General features: G+C 38.4%; 1 protein-coding gene across 2 annotated transcripts in view; it reads right to left on the bottom strand.

Moving 5' to 3' along the window:
* Positions 1–789: 789 nt before the first annotated feature.
* LOC139121702 (uncharacterized) overlaps positions 790–23,353 on the bottom strand; it is a 25,028-nt gene continuing 2,464 nt past the window's right edge. Inside the window, exons 1-2 of one of the 2 annotated variants that reach the window (XM_070686793.1) lie at positions 19,245–19,637; positions 790–2,930 (exon numbers count right to left, since the gene is read on the bottom strand). In XM_070686793.1, coding sequence (XP_070542894.1) covers positions 1,587–2,894 — 1,308 coding nt within the window. In that variant the 5' untranslated portion in view covers positions 2,895–2,930; positions 19,245–19,637 and the 3' untranslated portion in view covers positions 790–1,586. Of the gene's footprint in view, positions 2,931–19,244; positions 19,638–23,353 lie in introns of those variants that run through there. The other variant, XM_070686801.1, reaches the window with a different exon arrangement.

Genomic DNA, 23,353 nt, shown 5'->3' with positions numbered 1-23,353 from the left:
TCGATGATCCGGGGTGACCCTAGGTAATCATCCTTACAAGTTATTAGCTAAGGCTAAAGTTGAATTATCATGCATATCGCGGGCGGTCGGCATCTAGAGAAATTTGGGGATGTCTTCAGTAGGTCACCCACCATTAACACGATTGGAACTAATTTGGGATAATTGGATTTTCATATTTTTCAAATTTCTCAAAAGTGTTAGGTGCCTTATAGCTGAATGTTGCGATATTATAAATTACTCATAAAAACAAGTGTGTAACTTATAAAGAAAAGCAGATGAGGTTACATTTGCAGATCAAATAGACATTACTTCACCATCCAATATCCCAAATTAGTTCCAATTGTGTTCACTATATATTTTTGCATGGAAAGGGCTTCCCATAGCATGGGACATTCCCATGTGAGAAAAATTTGCATATTCGGACGGCATGACCTGTACACCTTCATATGACGGGGGTACACCCCCGGGTTTACACTGCATCACAGTCGAGAAATTGTGGCGTGGCTATATACATGTCAATGACATTTGTCAAAGTCGGCCCAACATTAAGCGAATCAAATCGCTATGCTAACCAAACTAACATGTCCAAGATATAAAGTAGAGGAAAGTAAATTAAATATGAAACTTCAAAACTAAGGACTGTGGCCTTTCAACAGCGACCCTGTCTAAAGCAACCCTGGCGATTCAGTTATCAAATACAAAAATCCATTCGCCCAGCTCATTAAGATGACGAACAATGTTTTTACTTTTTATTTGACTTTTTCGTTGCTTTTGTGAGGGCATGGCATGCGCGTTAAGCGCGTTTAATTTTTTGATCTGTAAAATATTTATTTATCAGTCAATCAACTTCAGCGCAACCAAGCGGTATTGTCATGATGTCATATTTGTTTCACACAATGCGTGTTTCGTCACATCAGACCAGTACGGGTCTCTCTCTCTCTCTCTCTCTCTCTCTCTCTCTCTCTCTCTCTCTCTCTCTCTCTCTCTCTCTCTCTCTCTCTCTCTCTCACACACACACACGCGGCGACGTCCGCCCTCTGTCAATACACACCACTTTGCGTTGCCACATATTGCAACGTGTACTTCACATGTCCGATTTTTGCGGGCTGTCTTACGTATTGAAATCAGCTCTTTGGGGTAAGGTTAAAATGCCTGAGAAAATGCATTATCGGTTTAAAACTTTGTTCTTTAAAAAACTGAGCGAAAATATTCAAACAACGACAATAAAAAATTGAGCAAACAACAAGTGGACAATATAGTAATTCTTTTAGAATGTGTACTTGTGACGTCAAATCTTATGGCTTCAGAATGACTGCGGATGTAAATTGGCGTGAGGTTTAGTTACAATATCGAACAAATTTAACTGCGGCGTAAAAATAATGGTTTTGTCAATGTACATCTTATCATGCACTTAATTGCAAATTCAGAAATAAATCATATATTTGTGAAGCAAGGATATTTCTCTTTGAGAATGTGTAAAAGAATGTTTATCAGATGTGCACATAAAAGTTGCATTGTGAAGGTGGGAGTCCGAGTCACTGCCTTGGATTTCACTGCAGTCATCAGTTTTGACGGGCTTCTGTCGGTCACAAACTGTTCAAAGAATTCTTTCTGCGATAAATTGGTCGACGATTTTGACGAAGCGGCGAGAATGGAGCAGGTAGCGGGTCGTCATCAAAACTGGCATGGACATTATACCGATTCGATCTCCACGGAGTCGACGGTGAAATAGTAACGTAGCCGCTTGACGAACTGTGAACTCGGTCGTCGTCGACAGAGGGCGTTCTTGGTAGATATGCCAAGTCCATCAAGGAGCTTGATCTCGACACTGCTGGCAGTCTTTCCATCCTATCAACAGATCGACTTGAGTTTCTCCTATTCGTGTGATTAAAACTTAGTCCCAGTCTGCTTTTCCTGACGGACGGGACACCGTCTTGATAACGCTGAAAGTTGCTCAATAAACGATAAGTAGAATCCAAAGACATCATGACTCTTCTCTGTGAGACGAGAGGTGGCGCACTAACATTACTCTCCAGAGAGTCCAATTCCTTAAGATGTTTAAATCGCAAGGCGGGAGTCCAACACGCCCACGGTTGTAGCTCAGTAATTTCTAAATTCGGGTACTCTTGCCGTTGCGTTTCAGCAAAATCTTGCTTTGACGCGTTTTCATGACATATTCGGCAAAATTGTTGTCCCAAAATTTCACAGCTGGAATGTTCACCGGTATTTTCTATGATTGCCGGTAAACTTACGTTTAACTTTAGGCGCTTAGGATGGCGTCTAGTTTCATCACTATAACTTGTCGGTACGTAAGGCTGGTCACTTGAGGTCATTTGGTCACTCAAGGACATTTTCTGAATCCTTGGTCTATTATCATGTGGATACAATTTTGAACTTAATTCGGGAGTTCGTCTCCCGTCATGGCTTCGATCAGTTTGAAGTCTGCGCGTGTCTACTTCTTCAAGGTCGTACCCGCTAACAGAAACACAAGGCCAAATGGATGACTTTGCCAAAGACCCTTCCCAAAGTTCCTTGCGAGGGTCGACCCTAGATTGGGCGGCCTTTCTCCTGTGAGACGGTAAAACAAGCGGCTTCGGTGGACGAAGCGACAATATCTCAGTTTTATCTTCTTCTCTTGCAGAAATAATCTGAATATAATCCTCTTTGCTCTTGTTATAGGCTCCTTTGACTTTGTACCTTGATCTGCCGTCAAGTTTATGTCGTACGTAGGACGCACGGGGATCCCACGTCTGTTGTTTCATCTGCAAGCACAAGTTCGAGCAGTCAGAGTCGCTATCGGTTGTGGTTAGTGCAGCGCCATCAACGACCAGAGGACTCCGAGAGGCAGACGAACGCCTTCTCTCGCCCTTGACCTTGCGTTGTTTTCTGACCATTGGTTTCTAGTGCTTCTCGGCACGTTTTCTCTTATCCTGAAAAAGAGAAAAAATTAAATATTAGTTTTATTTTGTCATCGTCAAAACATTTACATAAGCGATCTTTCAAAACTTGTTGCTGAAACAACAGGTGGTGATAGTGTAGGCCTGATCACTGATATGTACTGGTATCAGGTCAAAATTTACAATAAATTTAATATTTCTTCTCGATCACCATAACATCGCCTTGATTAAATTTGTGAAGTCGGAAACACATTTTATCTCGTGTGTATGTGACATAAAGGAAGATGCAACAGTTGGCCACAAAATCCCCAACAATTTTGCAGGAATTGGTTTCGATACTGTTTCAGTGTTTCGTGTTGATAGGATGGGCCGAATTACTTGAGGAGAAAACGCACACTGTCCGTGTACTAACCTTAAGCTTGAGGTAGATTGCGGCCCGGGGACAGACACTCTGACTCAAATTTTTATAGTTCTTTTCTAATCTACCATTTGTGGGGCTCATTCTAAAGCTCTTGAAGTAAGAAAATTTTCACCGTCTTAGTTTTTCGAAAATCGAAAATCTCATTTTTCCCTATTAACTCAGTTTTTCAAATATCAGTAAATATTGGGTAATTTATTTTTCAAATACCAAAACTGCATGGCGATCCCTATTTTTATTCTTGATTTGGTAAGAGAATGGTTGAGAGTTTATTTGAGGAAAGTTTGGGGAAAAGTTTAAGTCTTTCTCTTTCGAGGTGCATAGTACCTTAACAGAGAAGAGTATGGTATTGATTGCTTTGTCTTCGAATTCAAGCACAACTAGCCTTCCAGAGAATGGAAAGCAAGGTCAGTGAAAATGCTGAATGAGGCTACAAATGAGTAACATGCAGTAAATTACCGTCAACAGGCTGATCTTGGTAATGTTGATTTACCCTTTTACGTCAGTCGTAAATTCGAGACAGTCTTAACAACGTCAACACACGATTTAGAAAAGTGGCACCTCCATCGCTAAACAGGACCCTGATTTCAGTACCTGAGAATTTCTTGAATAAAACATGTCGCCGTGGCTATTAAAATCGAATTCATGAAAAAATTATTTTAAAACCCGCAAATATATTTCAGGTGACGAAATACCGAACAGCAATCATGAATTCATCACCATCACTACCATCACCAATAGCAATTACAGAATGACAGGCTAGTCTCAGGCTGGTTCAAGGACTTTTTTAAATTTTTTTTTATTTTCTTTTAATTGAGACATGGTTCTGTTGTTGACTTGGCCTAGACAAACAATCAAATAAAATAACTGACTAAAAGACTGCTAAACTATAGCTGGTATTCACTCAACAAAAATATACTAGTACTTTCAATTTCTGTGTTTTGATGAGGAGCGGATGCCAATTATGTTATGCTGAGAATTGTCGCAGATGACAAGCTCTCCTGTTTTACCTGTGATTTATCCCATTTTCTGAACGTTTTCCTGAAGGATTTTTACACTACGGGTTTTGGAGACTCTAGAGGACCTGCTAGAAGAGATTGACTCTCCATATTTCTCCAGATTTTACCAATTTTGCAGTTTTTGCAGACTGTTCTGTAAGTAACTCTCAATATTATAAGAGCACCTGGATTTCATCATGCCTTCATTAGAAAAGCAGTTCTCATTAGCCCAACATTGTCAAGGGTTGATCCCAACACCTGGAATCGACTACAGATGTTTAATATATGCATGACTCGACCAACCAAGAGAGGCTGTGCCGGAGGAAGGAACAAAGAACGTCAGATTCCTGTTAGGATCTCTCATCGCCTTCCTGCCTACATCTCACATCTGATTGGCCGACAATGAGATACACAACAACACCGAGGCAGTATGGTGAACATTACACTTCTGAAACACAAAAGTCAACCTTTGTACATCTCATTTGCATTGTGGAACATACGAGCTGTGAGGCAGAAGGTGTCATCACTATGTGACCTTGTCATAGACAACCACCTTGACAGCATCATTTCATTAACTGAGACTTGGCTGACTGGTGAGTCCAGTGACAATCATGCTCTCTCTGAGCTGCGACATACTCTGCCAGACCATGACTTATATTACATTCCTCGCAAGTCTAAAGGTGGTGGAGTTGGTGTTCTGTTACGGAAAGGCTTCAAAGTTGAAAAGAAAAAGACGTCCTTTAATTTCAACTCATCCAATTTGAACACATAGAACTCTTGGTGAAATCGAAATCAATTCCAATTTGTCATATTACAATCTATCGACCACCACCTTCAAAGAAGAATAAATTAGCAACATCAACGAATTTTCTACACTTCTTGAAACTCTTGTAACTGCCAATGGTCGTCGGTAAGTTGTCGGTGATTTTAATTTTTCATCTTGACGTTTCGAATGATTGCGATGCTGCATTTTTCCTGAAATTATTAGAATCATCAGGACTTCAACAACACATTACAGAACCTATAGTATACTCATCGTTGCGGCCACACTCTAGACGTAATCGTATCCCGACAAACTGATAGTTTGGTATCAAATACAGATATAAACCGAGGTCTTCCATCTGATCATGATGCTGTAACGTGTAATCTAGCCATACCATTGGTTCACTCGACTAAACAAACAGTGTGTTTTCGGAAGCTCAATTCTATTGATATTGATAAAATGTGCAAAGACATTTCTTCATCACATTCCGCTGCTACAGTCCTAAATCGTGAATTGTCATCTCTCATCGACCTTTGCAATAATACACTGCAAGATTATCTTGATCAGCATGCACCGAAGAAAACAAAAACAGTTACTCTTAGACCTAACGCTCCATGGTATAACGATAATCTCCGTGCTGCCAAGCAAAACAAAAGGCAATATGAAAGAAAATGGATTTCATCTGGACTAGAGGTAGATAAACAGTTGTTCAAAGACAAGTGTAAGGACTATCAGAAAATGATCAAGCAAGCCAAGTGCAAATATCATTCTGAAAAGATTGCCAGTTGTGATCAGAAACGTTTATTTAAGATTATTGACAAATTGTTGTCATCGAATGAGAGCAGCTTATTACCAGCTTTTGACTCTCCTTAAACACTTGCAAATAAGTTTGCTGACTTCTTCGACAATAAGATCCGTAAGGTGAGACATGATCTTGATAAACAGGTGAAACAGACTAGTATTGACAACAGTTCTCCTTGTACACTTGAGCAACAGCTTATAACATTTACACCGGTTTCCTCAGATGTCATCAGGAAGATCATCATGCGGTCACAAAATAAACACTGTAAACTAGACCCAATACCAACCTGGATGGTAAAATCGTGTTGTAGAGGCACTCTTGCCCTTGATCACAGAAATTATCAACACATCATTGGCTAATGGTTGTGTTCCTCATTCACTGAAAACTGCCTTGGTTACACCTATAATTAAAAACCGCCAACTTTGCCCAGAAGAACTTAAGAACTATCACCCATTTTCTAATATACCATTCGTGGCCAAAGTACTTGAGAAAGTAGTTGCTGCTGAGCTTCATCGACATCTGAAAGACAACAATATGTATACAAAGATGCAATCTGCATATCGTCAACACCATAGTACTGAAACGGCAATTGTTCGTGTTTACAACGACATACTTCGAGCTATCGATGGACAGCAAGAAGTCATCCTTGTCCTTCTCCGCCCTATCTGCGGCATTTGATACCATTGATCATCAAATTTTACTTAACAGATTGCAGTATCGTTTCGGTATAACCGGCTTGGCTCTTTCATGGTTTAAATCATACTTAGAGAACCGAGTTCACCATGTACTTTATATTGAAGGGGCCCAATCTACCAGTCACACTCTGGAATTTATAGTTCCGCAGGGATCAGTGCTTGGGCGATTCTCTTTAATATCTACATATCACCTTTAGAGCCCCTGATTTTCAAACATAATATCAACTGTATGATGTATGCGGATGACTCCCAAGTGAATATGATTATGAAACGATCACAAATGCAATTAAAGCTGCAAGCAGCGTTGGCGGGGCCAAGCGGTTGCCATGGTTGAAAGTACTTGCATTGATGATACAATGTGCAAATTTTGAGCTTCCATGTGTTTCATGTGTGGGGAAATCTTTAGACTAGTTGTTAACACATGTGAAAATACATTTATAAGCTCATGCATCTCAATTCCCATGTGAAATGATTGTGAAAAGTATGCTCGACAGAGAGAGCGAACAAGCATTTTAAGTACAATTGATGTAGAGCATCATAGCTCATTCTGGAAATTTACCATGTGTCCTATGTGTTGACAAATCCTTTGACTAGTTGTTATAAGTGAAATTTCCTGTCAAAGATCATTTTTCTCATTTCCCATTTACATGATTTTGAAAAGTGTGTCATAGACAAACGGGAAATAGCATTACAATAAATTTCCACTGATTGTGTGGTCACTTGTCAGCCATACAGACTGATGTGATGACAAGAAAAATAAAAATTTTGTCTGTCATCCTCGTGCCCGTCAATTCAGATCCGCCGCGTCAGCCTTTATTCTGCTCATGGGGAAATAATTAAAAAACAAAATAAACACAAAAAACTCGGCGATAGTATATGTATAAAACAGAAGCTTAAAAAAATAATTGACACTTATATTCCATTCAGAACTGTACTCATATGTAACTCTTATATTGCGCTGTCAAAACTGTGCAAATGCTGCGCTTAAGTTAATCAAAGAACTGTTGTTACACACAAATAATTAAGCAACACTGCTGTGCAGTCTGCGTGCATTCCTATGATGTTGTCATGTTTAACTCCGTGTTGTTGATTGAAGAATAAAAAAAAATTACAGTAACAAATTCCTGCCTCACCACATCATTTTATGTCTAGGCGAACCAGCATTTTAAGCCAAATTGATGTATACCATCCTAGCTCATTCTGTAAATTTAATATGTGTCCTATGTGTTGATATATCCTTGAACTAGTTGTTATACATGAAAATTTCGTGTCAAAGATCATTTTCCCCGTTCCCATTTACATGACTTTAAAAAGTGTGTGTCATAGACAAATGGGAAATAGTATTACAATAAAAGTCCATTAATTGTGTGGTCACTTGTCAGCCATACAGACTGATGTGATGACAAGAAAAATAAAGTTTTTTTTTTTCTTCCTCTGCGTCCTATTTTCTGCTAATGAGGAAATACATGAAAAAAAACTGCAAAAAATACATCACGATAGTGCATGTATAAAACAGAACCGTACAAATAATTGACACTAACATTCAGATCAGAACTGTATACATATTTCACTCTTATATTACTCTGTGAAAACTGTGCAAATGCTGCACTTAAACCGCTGAACTGTTGCTGTACAAAAATAATAAAGCAACACTGCTGTACATTTGTCTCTGCGAGCATTCGTATGATGTTGTCATTTTTCCCGCGTTGTTGATTGAAGAATGAAAAAAGAAACCCGCGTCACCACATAATTTTGGAATATGTCTAGAATAAGAAAGAAACGTTTTATTTTTCTTGGCGTAGCATGAATTTTCAAAATGTTGGGTAGAACAAAAGGGTGTTCTTCAAAACCTGAAAATTCCAAATATTAAAATGCAAAAGTTACTGGCAATAACAAAGTATGGAGTTGTTACTCAGGAAACAAATGCTAAACATCGTGGTAAAAGTTGAAACTACAGTCTCTTTTATAAGATTACAAGTTTTGCAGTAAGAAGAGTGGGTAGCTGAACAAATCATAACAGCCTTGAGTACGAATCCTCCTTTAAGTGTCAAATAATACTAGTCCTGAGGCAAAAGTTAGGCGTATGCGATGCAGCTATATTTAATAGTTACAAACCTGTAATCGCTATCAATGCTGTACTGCACATATCGCTATAGACAACGGCACGAAACCTGCTTCTGCATACCAGTTTTTCAAACGAATTAGATATCCATTCTCATAGCAGTTCAAAAGTAAAATACTCTTAGACTTGAGAAATGTGTGCATTATATACTTTCGATAATTTGCTTTACGCTTGAATTTAGCATGGAGCTTTGGTAGCTCTATGAATTTAACAAGTGATGCTCGGACACTGGCAGCGCACAGCGCATCGATGACACTTGGGTCAGGGGTCATCATCAAAAACGTCAGTGCCTATTCACGGCCAGCTTGATATGAATCATGCCACGGATCGCGAAAATCACGGATCATATATCCAAATGTTCATGTCTAATACGTAAAGAGAACCCGAAAATATAAAACACATAATGATTCGATATGGAGAAACATCATTTTGTTTCACTGACGGTCAAGTTAATGCTCAAATATCGCGACAAGACTTGCACATTTGCACAATATGAATGCGGAAGTACGTCGACTGTACTCTGCGGACGAGCGAGCGCCTTCTCTGAAAATCTGTTTACAATATCACGTCACAATACACTGAAAATTCTTGCGAATTCATCTTTAAGGAAGCCAATTCACACAAGTTCCTAACGTCAGTACAGATATTTTCTTGTTGGCAGCAATACACCACCAACATTTTCGCCGTTCAGGAGTGCCTTACTCGCTCTACGTTGAAAAAAAGCTTTTAACCATGCCGTTCCTAACTTTGCAAATTCCAGTCGACTTTCCTACTCTGATCATAATCTTTCTTTCCATTTCATAGCTTTACTTGCGCTTACAACCTGTGTTAGGGGTGGTTTCTCCCCAATATTGGTGGAGCTGCCTAAAGTCAAAAACGAAAGTTTGCCGTTTTTGCTTAGTTTCACCGTCACTACGATCCTTCAGTGTTGATGATGACACTCACAGGCGTGCTGTTTGCATGGCAGGGCTGTGTGTTACCGGCGTTATACGGCCTCCCACCACATCGTATAACGCCGGTAACACACAGCCCTGTCATGCAGAGCTAGGTATTTGTATAAGTGTAGTTTATGCTATGTTCTGACGTTCTACGGAAGAGAACGTCGGAACGTAGCATAAACTATACTTATACAAACTACCAAGTAAACAGCACGCCTGTGACGACGTTGTACTGCACAGTGCACGGAGCAATCTGTAAGTACATTGTGCGAAGTTGTCCAACCCAAAACTTAGTAATATCTTAGTCAAATAGTCATGGTAAACATGGGTACTTTTGGTTTGTTAGCTATTTCGTAACAATTTTATTCATTACTGTATGTGTTACAAATACGATCTTCTGACGCATAAGGTCGGGGATGCACAGAGATAAAGTATTACTTCTCAAGTTGAATGCAGGACAGCGCGTGGACAGACAAAGTGATGACGTCATCTGCAATTTTCGATCCGCAAGTTTGGATAATATTTGCCTAAATCTTCTCGGCAAACGCTACTTTTTTCTCGCATTTGCGATTTTGCGAGCAGGCAGCGGAAACACTGCCTGCGTCATTGCGAACAAAGGAAGGCCACAACGCACCTTATTTTCAAGCAGGCGATTTATGTTTGTTTTTCAGATTTCGTCCATTGAAAATCCTACCAGCACGCGAACGGCAAACAAAGAATTTATTGTATGGCACCTAATGTAGAGTGTTTGGATAACATACACAAGAACGTTCTAAATTACTCATGGAGTTGATCGTTGAAACTGAGTAGTGACAGTAGTGGTACTTGGAGCAAAAGTTTCTAGCATTGTTGTTTCTGAACGTTGGTGTCACTCAAGTTCACATGCTTAAATATTCAAACCTTGGAATTGAGGAAGTGCATATTTACTGAGTGTTCCCACTGTAATAAGCTGCGCAAACAAACATTCTGAACAGCTACACTAACAACTGATATGGTCGCACCTAATTAGACCTAGAACAATGGCAAGAGCGTCCAGCTCTGATTAACCATTTTACCTGCAGGCTGTAGTGACGATTTTGCAGTTCGCCGGCATTGAGTCGATAGCCTGTTATTTCAGCAACAGTGACGCAAGACATTTTTCTACAAGTATTTTACTTCTCACTTTCCGATTTCAAAATGTTTATGACAAACAGCCTATAATGTTTATCATACCCTTACTTCATAATATTGACATTTTAGTTTCAATTAGATCTCAACGTCACCACGAACTTCATTACACAAGGTGTTGTTTTAATCGATGTGTATCAGCAATTTTGATGTGGTCTTGTTTACATTTTTAATCAGCTACATGCTCTCAGTTACACAACACACCAGGGCCACTCCATGCATGTCAGATAGAGAAACATAAAAAAATCACCACACCTTGCAATGTCATATATCTTACTTTTTTATTCGTGATGAACAAGTGAGCGTGCATTCAGACACCTACATACAAAATTACCCGAATAGCTTCATTTATGATCCTTGACACTCACAAAACAGCTGTGTGTAGACCCCAGTAATTGTGGCAGGACCTTGTCCCGCTCTATTTCAGTCAATCACAGCAGTCGGCCACCCCTAAAGTTAGTGGCACGCTCTTCTAAGTACTTCCGTGGCAGTATACTTGACAACGTCATCCTGGCGTACAAAACCTGGGCGCTGAAGTTGCTATACACAAGGGGCCGAGATTAGAGTTTGTGCGACTGCTAGTTGAATTTGACAGCGGGCATTGCAGTCTGTTGTTCCGTCTTTGTCTCTCAAGTGTACAATATAACATACATCACTGATCGACCTTCTGACTGACGAGGTTTTAAACTGCTGCCTTATGAACGTTGGGGCGACTTAACCGATCCAAATACCTTTCGCAAACTTGAAAGTGCTCGCACTAAGAAAGATATGAAGTAACATTTCAGTTAAATCTGTGTGTTGGTTTTTGAGAAGAAAATTTTTAAGGATTAAATTGCGATTTTCGCTATATCCACTACAGCGAACAAACCTCCTGACTGACCCAAACGCCTTTCGGAAATTAGAAAGAACTACCACCAGGGATTATGAGTGTAAAATTTTAGTTCAATCTGTGTATTGGTTCTGGAGGAAAATATTTTAAAAGATTAAATTACGAGTTTTGCAAAATCAAATATGGCGGCAAAACCATGTGACCTATCCGAATGCCTTTCACAAACCTGAAAGAGATATTACAATAGATGAAACATGTAAAATTGCAGTCTACTCGGTGTGTTGGTTCTAGAGAAGAAGATTTTTAAAGATGAAATTACGATTTTCGCAAAATCCAATATGGCGGCCAAACCACGTGACCGATCAAAATGCCTTTCACAAACTTGAAAGAGATCACTGTAAGCATGACATGAGTAAAATTCCAGCTTAATCAGTGTTTTGGTTCTGGAGAAGAAGATTTTTAAAGACTAAATTACGATTTTTTGCACAATCCAATATTGCGGCCAAACCACGTGACCAATCAAAACGCTTTTCGCAAACTTGAAAGAGATCACACTGTAGATGACATTTATTAAATTTTAGTTCAATTGGTGAATTTGTTCTGGAGAAGAAGATTTTTAAAGATTAAATTGTGATTTCAAAAAATCCAATATGGCGGCCAAACCACGTGACCGATCGAAATGTCTTTTGCAAACTTAAAAGAGATCACTGTAAGGATGACATGAGTAAAATTTGAGCTTAATCGATGTTTCGGTTCTGGAGAAGAAGATTTTTAAAGATTAAATGACTATTTTAGAAAATCCAATATGGTGGCCAAGGTCAGGTGACCGCATGCGATTTTATTTGCAAATTCTAGAGACCTTAGGTCATGCTTACTATACAAAAAATTTCAAATCGACTAGACCCCTAGGTCTTCTGGAGAAGCCATTTTTAGGTTTTTGGAAAATCCAATATGGCCACCAGGTCACGTGACCAATCAAAATTTCAAGGGTCAGGTGCACGAGTACTAATTGATACCTACTAGCCCTGCAAATTTGAGAAGTTTTCGTTCAGCCGTTTTAGAGATCTAGGTCGACAAAGAATCGGCAGAAGAAGAAGAAAAAGAGGAAGAAGAGGAAGTAGTAGAACTTGAGCAATAACAATAGGGTCCCAGCCGGTCGGCTTGGGCCCCTAAAAACAATTTCAAGTATCGAAGCGTGTATTGAGGACATGCGTGCATGGTATACATCCAACAAGCTTAAACTGAACGATAACAAGACTGAGATCATCCATTTTTCGTCACGCTTCAGTAAAACAATTCCGATACCATGTATCAACATTGGTGAAAGCTCTGTAAGTGCATCATCAGTTACACGTGACCTCGGTGTTTATGCTTGATTCAGGACTTAAAATGACAAACCATGTAAACTACATCTGCAAAACAGCATCTCTCGCAATCAGAAAAATTGGCCAAATTCGACGATACTTGGACAATGCCAGCACTGAAAAACTCGTCCACGCGTTCATTACATCTAGACTGGACTACTGCAATGCTGTTCTGTATGGGCTTCCAATAAAAGAGTTGCAAAAACTACAACGAGTCCAGAATACAGCCGCTAGACTTGTCGTCAGGAGCAGGAAATATGATCATATCTCTCCTGTATTACGAGATCTCCACTGGTTGCCTGTGAAGAAGCGCATTGACTATAAAATTCTACTTACTGTCTACAAGGCTTTAAACAATTCATGTCCATCGTATCATCACTCTGAACTCTTGTCTTTGAAAAAGGTGTCACGAATTTTGAGATCCAACCACAATGCTACATCGACTGTTCCGCGTTTTGCAACCTCTACTTACGGTGAATTGAACGGGCTTTCTCTGTGGCAGGTCCAAAATTATAGAACTCTATTCCTTTTAAAATCAGATCCGCTGTATCAATTGGATCTTTTAAATCTCAGCTTAAAACTTTTCTTTTTACCGATCCTTAATGTTTTGTTTTGTTTTTTAATTTATTTATACTGAACTGTTTTGCTAAAGTTAATGTACGTGTATTTTACCTGTTTTGTAAAACGCATAGATACTTTATGTATAATGCGCTGATAAGAACTATTTTTATTATCATTATTATTATTATTATGAGATAGAAGGGTATGTAAAGATGTAGATCATGCCTAGTCTGGTTACCTGCCCCCTTTCAATGAGCACAGCGCAGCCAGCGGTATAGGGGCAGGGATTAACCAGACTAAGATCATGTCTATTTTTGAATGCACGCTGAGCGGAACAATGCCTATACAATAAACCGAGCCATTCATAACATAACGGATATTACCAAATCTTGCACTTTTTAGAAATGTCGTTGGATATGTAGAGATACTAGTAAATTCGGAGTCCGTTCATGTCACAATGCTATGTCAACATTGACTCAGAGATAGTATGTGTCAAGTCTGTGGCAACTTAAGCCTTTTTACATGGCCACGCCTGACAACAGAATCACACCTGAAAATGATAATATTTAATTACGATGTTGCCTGGAACAAATCCACAATATCTCAAACTGCTCCTTCACAGCGTATTTTATTATATATGTCATAAACAAAAAATCAGTATAAGTGAATCTTGCATAATGTTAATGATGACATAAAGTATGGTATCACTAAAAGGGCCAGTAGCTGTAAATTGTTATGATTTTTTTTCACGATGTTTGTTTTACACGTCAAAACAACTTCTCGTTCTACTCCTTTAAGCATATTGAGATACTTAGTATCTCAATTGAACTCAGTCAGTACATGTGTAAACTGCATTGTTGTTGAATATAACTTTACTCTCAAGTCACAGCCAAGAGGCGACCGGACCGTTAGATTTTTTGTTGGGAAAGTAAAATTTATTCACAAATAATTACTTTAGTAGACATGTCTATTACCAACATAAAGCGTCATGTCTACATAACTGTACATAAGTAAAGTAAACGAGAAATGTACAAAATGTTTTGAATAAAAAAGTGACAATAACGTAATGTCAATAATGTAGTTTAACTGTCAAAATGAGTTCCAGAGTCTCACCATACCGGAAATTTACCTACAAATTCATTGTATCATACTTTTAGTCTCTTTTACTCCCATTCCTATTACGCAACTTTACTGGGGATGCCTTATCTGTTAAGTAGGTGTCTTAGTTTTTGAACTGAAATGATCTCTTGCATCTTCACTATATCATCCAAACCAATAATCCAATAATCATCATCAACTTCATCTTCTGATAGCAATTGTTATGAGCTGAATGTCGTTACCTCTCCAAAGTCTCCAATCGTTCCCAAGCTGAACATGCATGTGCCTTCACGCCCTCTACGGCACAGAGGTAGCTGTGAAAGAAGTCCCGCTAAAAGCAAATCGCAGCATCCGAGTGCGCGCAAAATTTTAACGCCAATGCTGAAAACTTGGTTCCGTACTGTATTATAAGCAACTCACTACGCATGCTCGGGAGGGGGCAATCTACTGATGAGAAAATGGATAATTGTGAATTATCAAGAGAAACACAATAATCAACTCTAAATGACATACATAGATACATAGATACATAGATACATACATACATACATACATACATACATACATACATACATACATACATACATACATACATACATACATACATACATACATACATACATCATACATACATACATACATACATACATACATACATACATACATACATACAATCAAATTTTAATCTAATGTTTTTACTTCACAATAATAAAACATCCAGTAAAATAAACAATTAGATTTCTTGCCAACCAAAACACCGACGTAAATCAATAAATTAGTAAGAAACAGCAAGATCCATTTTAAATCGAAGAAAACCTGGGAAATTTTTATAAAATACCAGGCTACTTTTTAAGGTATTGATCTTATGGAAAGGGTGAGTTTACACTGCGAGTGAGATTTTAATCCGTGTTTTTCTCATTACTCTGAACAGGCAGCACTAGCGGAAGACAAAACAAAACAAATCAAAACAAAACAAAAAGAAAAACCCAATGTTGTGACATAAATTTTGAATTCATAAGGTACATATTTTATTACCAGTCAAACATACCAATCATGCTGAGCTTTGTTGGGACAAAGAAGATCTGCTCTCTGTATCTGATTTGTCTTTGTGGGGTTGGTTCCTCCAGAGTAACGGAAACATTATAGAATTGCCGCATTTGCTAAAGGACCAAGGACGCTAGCGCTCCTTGTGGAAGTGACTTTTGTCCATTTCGTTTAGTTTTAGAAAAGTCGAAACATGCTTTTGAAAAGCGCGATAAACAAACCATATCTTCTAATTGAACCCACTTACCAACAGTACAGCTAATAGAAATTATAACATATTTTATGGCACGTTTCTGCCAAAAGATTCGTTAGTCAGCTAGCATATGCATTGATTTCACAAAGCACAACCTAAGCGAAGGCTGATTTATAGATACGGTTTAATTGGATGTCCACGTCTTATATGTTCAATGTTATTTGTTATTTTGATTTCAGGTTTTTAACAACACGAGAAATTACCAAAAGAGAAACCGCGTCTCCTCTGTCTGTGACGAAATTCTTGCAGTCCAGGAAAATAACGAAATCTGGAAACATGTAAATAGTATCCAAAACAAGAAGAGTACAAGGTAAATAGGCAATGCAAATAAAATTGATGGTAACCTACTAAATGCAGTGGGTTCAGGAAAAATGGTGTCCCAGCTAACTCATGTGAAACAGACTAAGTGGCCGCCCCACTCATACGTATATGTCAAGATGAAATAATATAGGAAACAACATTTTCTTCTGAAACCGCTGAAATCATATTTCAAGCAAGCAAATTCAACCGTATGGAGTGTTCTTTGAATGCTCACATTAGAATTGTGATTGATATCTGACACAAAAGTACGCTTCCACTCATTTTAATATCATTGAAATTATTTCAGTAAAATCACCGTTCAGTTTTTCAGTGCCGCACGGATATGACGCAAGTCACCCAGACGCTCGGCCCGTAGTCACGGCAACGCCCATCCGATAAGCGCTTCCCGTTTCCAACATGTAGCAATCACCTGGCCTGTAATTGGATACTTTGTCGGTCACATGAGAACAATTACCGGTGGCCACGTAGAGCCTGCTTGCAGCCCAGTGTGTGTTGTCGGAACTTATTACCTGGGAGACATAACAGTACCCTGCCGTGCGGATCTATACCATTATTAAATAGGGATTATATGTCACTAATTGATATCCGTACAAAATACAGTTGTCGAGAATTCTCGGCTGTTATTTTTCCTAATATGATTTATTGAAACGAATTCTACTGCTTGTGAATGTTTGAGTTTTGCTAGTCTAGCTGAATATGAAACAATATCGTAATATTTGATAATAAATTATTGTATTATACATTCAATACATATGGTCGACAGTAATTCCTACTTGACAGTAAGACACATAAAATCCTACGTACCCTATCTAACCCCTTAAAACAAACATATGTATATTTTTTGTCTATATTTGTACTGTACATTGTTTTTCCTGACAACGTAGAGTGTACATGTGTTGAAATTACTAAAAGCTCCGACAAACACGAAAACGCGTATTAATTTAATTATCATTTTCACTCGAATCAAGTTGGTCGCGGCAGTTCAGAAAGATATACGTGAATATATTTAGAATCATTATTTTGTATAACAATATACCCACTGTTCACCTTGAAAAAATCAATGACCGCATTTTCGATTTGTTTGCACAGACCACGTCCAATAAAAGCATCATTTCAATTTTAAAGCAACTCACAACATCACTCTAAACACTAAAGAGAGTATATAAAGTTACAAGTTATTTGATTCTCGACGTTCATGACATTCAAATAAGTGTAATGGCTTTGAAGGTTGTACGCACCGCGTGTATAGATATCAGGACTCTCACATTGCTCCAATACTTGTTTGGTCTACCGCATGCAGGGGCTAATATTTGCCGACTTCTGTTAGCGTCACGAACATGACCTAGTTGTTTCCGCGAAGATTGATCCAGACGAGCATCCGTTTACTGATTTTGTTAATTCACCAAGAAATGAGAGAAGGAAGGTACACTGAGGAAAACGAATGAACAGAGACAGAGAATGGTTGCCATGGCTACCATCTTAATTTACTTCCCGATATATACGTTGTGTGTATCAATACGAAATTGAACTGGGCAGAGTGTATAGAGTAGATTTCAGGTTCTGTAACAAATTTTCGTTTGCATTTTATGTTTTTACTTCAAATGCTCACAAGTTATATTAACCAATAACACAAACGCTTACTGTCTGACTAGAAATCTCGGGTCACGATGCTCAGTAATTTGAAACATGATACGTCGTCATTTTTTAGTAAAAATAACATAGCTTTGTATCATACTAAAACCTGACTAAAAACGTGAAAAATTGACTTTGTTTAATTGATTTTACCTTCTCCTACCAGCTTTTTTTCCTTTTTGTTTAATCTTTAAAGTTCTGAAAGTGAAATATACATGAACTTTTGGAAATCTCTCTCTCTCTCTCTCTCTCTCTCTCTCTCTCTCTCTCTCTCTCTCTCTCTCTCTCTCTCTCTCTCTCTCTCTCTTAAATATTGTAGTTGAATCTCTTTAGCATTATTCTTGTCTGACCATGGAGTCTACTTTAGATGCATATTTAACTGTCAGTTGTATAAGATTGCAGAATGACATGATCTGAAACGTGCTATAAGAATAAACAGAGTAAAATATCACGTAGAAACGTTGCATAGTCTTTAATGTTCAGTACTTTGCCTCTCCCATAGTCACGTGTCCACCAAACACCGGTGGTCGAGGCACTGTATTTTATCATATATGCACGTCATGATCCATTGATAAACAACAAAAATCTCCTCTGAGCTGCCGTATTTGTTTTCCTGTCCAAGTCAAATAGAGCGTTAGAGGAAGGGACAAAGTAGTCAAGCCGCATCTTTTAAGGTAGCACGCGCCTTGAAATTAAAAGCCTTGAACCTTTGCTCAAACTGATCGCAAGGGAAGAATAAAAATTAGGGGTCACCATGCAAAATTTGGTACTAGAATAAAAATTGCCCAATATTCCTCTAGGGCGAATTAATTTTGTGATTTCAACAAAAATAGACCCGTAAAGATTTCATTTTTTACAGGAGTTTCAAAATAAGCCCCCACAGGTGGTAGAACTAAAGAGCATTCTTAAAGTTTGAGAGTCGAATATCTGTCCACGAGGCACATTTCTTTTTAATATCTGTGACAAAATAAGCTACACGTGTTTCCCTCACTAAGCCTAGTATATAATCATAGACATTAGATGTCAATAGTGTATAGTAGTGTAAATCAACACGACTGCGCATGCTCATTTATAGGCCCTTCAGTGTTTCGCCCAAAATACACATACTTGGCTTTTACATCGCTTGATATCGTATAAGAGCGTCAGTCTATTAAAATTATGAACTACCGTAAAGCGTTTGTTGTCTAGTAACTCATCTCGCTAAAGTTTGTTGTCACAACCAGCTTGCCAAAACAGCGTCAGTTAGACATGTAAGATTTTTCAGATCTCGACCCTTCAAACGTCAACATTTGCCCGAAAGGCAGGCCGGACACATGCAATGAATAAGACACTGAAAACTTACGGTAATCGTCGATCAATTAGATGTCCGCCACAAACGACTGAGTCGTATATCGCTCCTATCCGTTGTTCCTCGCGACTAGGCTCTGTCCGTGGAATTTTTCACCCTTTTGTAGACTCGCCTTGACTACTCTTCGTCGGAGTCCCTATAACTGTGGTGTATTTACTCGGAGCTGGAAGCCCTCTCTGCCCCATGCGAGTTACCGACAGCTGTTTTGGCTTTAGCCGTGATTTGAATTCCATTCCACTTTGCATGCTAAATAAATAATCAAATATGGCTCTCTTTATTGAAATACCAAGGTCTATTGTATCACGCCCAGTAACGCATATCTACCCACCGCGCCGTGTTAACTCACTAGCAACCGCGGAACCGACGCTCCGTTCATAAACTGATAGATGCTACAACGCATACTTAGTATACGTGAAATGTGCCGATTTGCACACCTCTGAAAGTGCTTTATGATGTCAAAAGTCGTAAATGATAATAAGATAAATTTGCATAAATTAAATGATGATCGGCATTCTGCGAAAAACACTTTAACCACGCTTAATTGGGCATTCATTCACCCATTAATCGTTTCACCCCTTTTTTCTGCATGTAGGTTGACCCATCCTATTGGAAACAATTGGAGTGTACGAAATTTGGCCGTAAAAGGGGTAAGCTTAACGCGGGAACTGCGGTGACAAATGTAATGATCGCAGCATGTTGCTTTTTTATGGGCGGTAAAATTAAAAAGTATCGTCAATACATTTGCATCATGCTGCGAGACAAGATGACCGTTAATAGTTACACGATAATATTACTTTTCACGTTCAATGTCACAGGTATTGCTCATCGATATGGTTTCTGATGACCTTTCTCGGTTGCTTTGAGCACGAACTTCAGCGGCTTTCCAGATTTCTTACATTGTTACGCATGTTTTCGTCTTTGAAATCAGTTTTCAAGCAAATATGATAGTCTTGGTCTTGTTCGTTATCACAGGATAGTGACGTAACTGCTGACGTATTTAATCTATATGCAAATTTCGCCCCATCAATGGGCATGACTTGATTGTAAACACGTACAGCTAAGCGAACAGCAACTAAAACACGCCAAGTGGAATTTATATATTTTATCTCGATTTTAAGAAGCTTTTGAGGAAATGAAAGTTTGAAAAATCGCACTTTAGTAAAAACTAGCACGCAGTTTGAGTTCAGCCGTATTCAATAAATTGCAGAGCATTCGAAACTAAAATACGACGCTAGTCTTGGATCTTAAGTGAGGCAAAATTAGATCAAAACAGTACTTGAATAGTGGTACTAACATTCCAGTCGCTGGAATTTTTAGTGACTTTTGAACAATTTTTGTTTTGTAAAGTCAATTACAAATTATTATCCTACTCCCAAAAGCACTTGAAGCAATTTAGATCGTCACCATTACAGCGTTTCTTATGTTCAGTAAAATTCACTATCGTGGTAGTTTACATTTGAATTCTAGTCCGGACCGGAATTCATTTGTCAACATTGCACGTCTACACATTGCACACGTTCAGTCGACAAGCTCAACACTGTGTGTCTAAATAAGTAGCACAATAACAGTACTTGATCTAAAAAACAGTGCAAAAATATCCAAAAGCTACAGATACTGGCCTTTTAATTCACACTGAGGCGTAATTAAGAGTTCCAAAGTTTTAGAGTCTGGAAACACTTCAATGATACAAATGTTAAAATAATACAACTGTCACGGAATGTAATTAAAAATTAATTAAGAGAAATGAAAAGAAGAAATTAAATATCATCAAAGTTAATGAAAAAAAAAACCTATGATGTTGTGTTCGAAAGAATGCACTTGGAATAAAAGTGACGTTTTCATCCTGAACACGGGTAAACGGACTTTTTTAATTTTAAATATCCGCAAATTTTAGGCGATTGTTCTCCAAATCCAGATTCGCACTATAATTCTTGATTGTTGTTTTTTACTAATGAAAGTGAAACGTCCAAAGTCTCCTTGAGAAAAGTTATAGCAACGGCTTAAAATGTTCTGTTTTAGTTGCGTATTAATTACCTTAACCGCGTTAAAATCTCGTTGTCTGCAGGGCTGATCGCTAATAAGTATCATATCATACCAGTATATTGATGGCGCAGCTTTGAAAATACAGCGATCTGATTGGTCGAGGCGTGAAAATATCGTGCTATTCGACTTCTCATGCTTCCTTGAAACCCTCTCTTTTTGTTTTGTTTGTTTTTCTCCCTTTTCTCCCTTTTTTGTCTTGCTTTGTACCCAATGTCCTTCCTTTTGTCAATAAATATTTGTACAAAATAATCGTGCTATATTAGCGATATAGGACGGGTGTAAAACGCTCGAGCTCTCAGCTAAAAAATCCTTCTTTGACGTTTCATGCCAGAATTTTAATATACTGCCATGATATAATTGTAATAAACCTCAGCAACTAGCATGCCACTCGACATTGGCCTGTTCACGACATATTTGCAGTCGTCATCGCTCATGCACTGTCGTGAACTGGTCAAAACCCCAGTAGTAAACAGCCGTTCGGTGTGGTTTATGAATATCGCGGGCGTTATATGCCGAGTGCCGCGCCCAGAAAAATGGACATATTCTCTATTCTTTCTAATCCCTCTATTTACATATTAAGTTAAAAAGATTGCTCAAAATACGTACACGACACTCGGCATCATATGACTCTGCACTGTTTAAGAATAAATGAAAAAAAATCAAGGCATTGCCGGATACCAAATCCCTGTCAAGTTGAGATCTTCTGCCTACACTAATATGCTTTTCCGTTTTAAGTCACATTTAACTTCTTCATCTGGGCATCTGATTCACCGTTTGTTAGTGTTAGCGATCCTCTCTCTCTCTCTCTCTCTCTCTCTCTCTCTCTCTCTCTCTCTCTCTCTCTCTCTCTCTCTCGCACAAGTCATCACAAGAATCATTAATATCTTGATATCCTACCGAACATAAAAGACCGAGAATACTGATCCAAACGAAAGCCTTGCCTGTGATACTTCGATGATAACGTTCAAAATTAATTTGATGTAGATTCTACTGTACACAGTTGCCAGATTACCTTCGGCTTCACGCATAGAAAAGCAAACGTAAAATATGTACAATCTGATTATATCTTTTCGTCTCTTTGCAAGTCCGCAAAATCATAGAAATGATTCTTGCTGTGCGAAAATGATGACAACTGTTGTCATAGAAACACAACATTATATGGTCTCTGCTATGTTACCGATGAGGTCACCTTGCGTGATCGTCTTAATTTGCATAAACATTTAAACATGGAATTTGATTGTAAGTTGTCCCGGCTGCGTAAATACAGATTTATGTATTTTTGGTGTCTTATTTGAAATCGTGAAGTAGGCATTATAAAAACATACTTAGATGTGTGTCAAATTACAACCGGTCCACTTTGGCGACGTTCAGCCCGTCTGAACATTTTGTATCCCGACTACTGCGATCGTTTTCCGTCGGTTGAAATTTACAAACATATATATAAACGTACAACGTTCTCGGAATTATCAAAATAATTTATAGAAATAAATGGTATGACTGCACAAGATATATTTCTATGAATGCATATTTCTTTACAAATGCCTCGGGAACGAGGTTACAACGGAATCAATGTATCCCAGAATTCTCTCTGTCTGATGCCATATTTTGTTCAGAGCTGTCACTAGCTGTGGATCTGTCAGTGTTAGTTTGACCTTTATATCCGCCCTACTACATGCACTAAATGAAGTCACATTTTCGCTGTGTTCTAAATAAGTTCAAAAATCTAACAATAAAGGGACACGAGATTACGAGCATTGAACGGTCTCCAGTCGATGAAAGCTCGTGTAAAGATATGATTAAATTGTGAATCCCACGGGATAAATGGATTGACGGGCATTGTTGGCAGGTGGTGTCAGACTCATGGAGGACTACGTGACCGGGAGATTACCGGAATGTTTGATATTTTTAACTTTGAAAGTGTGCAATATTTAGAGTTTGTGCTATTCCAGGATTAACGCCGTATCCGTAAAATATCAAACGATTGAATGAGTCTTACACGTTTAGCTTAAAGGATATGGATTGGTCTGATGTTTATGCCATGGCAACGCGTCAAAATACTT

Source organism: Ptychodera flava, chromosome 2, assembly GCF_041260155.1.
Source record: "Ptychodera flava strain L36383 chromosome 2, AS_Pfla_20210202, whole genome shotgun sequence".
In the NCBI taxonomy this organism is placed as follows: domain Eukaryota; kingdom Metazoa; phylum Hemichordata; class Enteropneusta; family Ptychoderidae; genus Ptychodera; species Ptychodera flava.
This window is presented reverse-complemented; position numbering and strand designations above follow the sequence as displayed.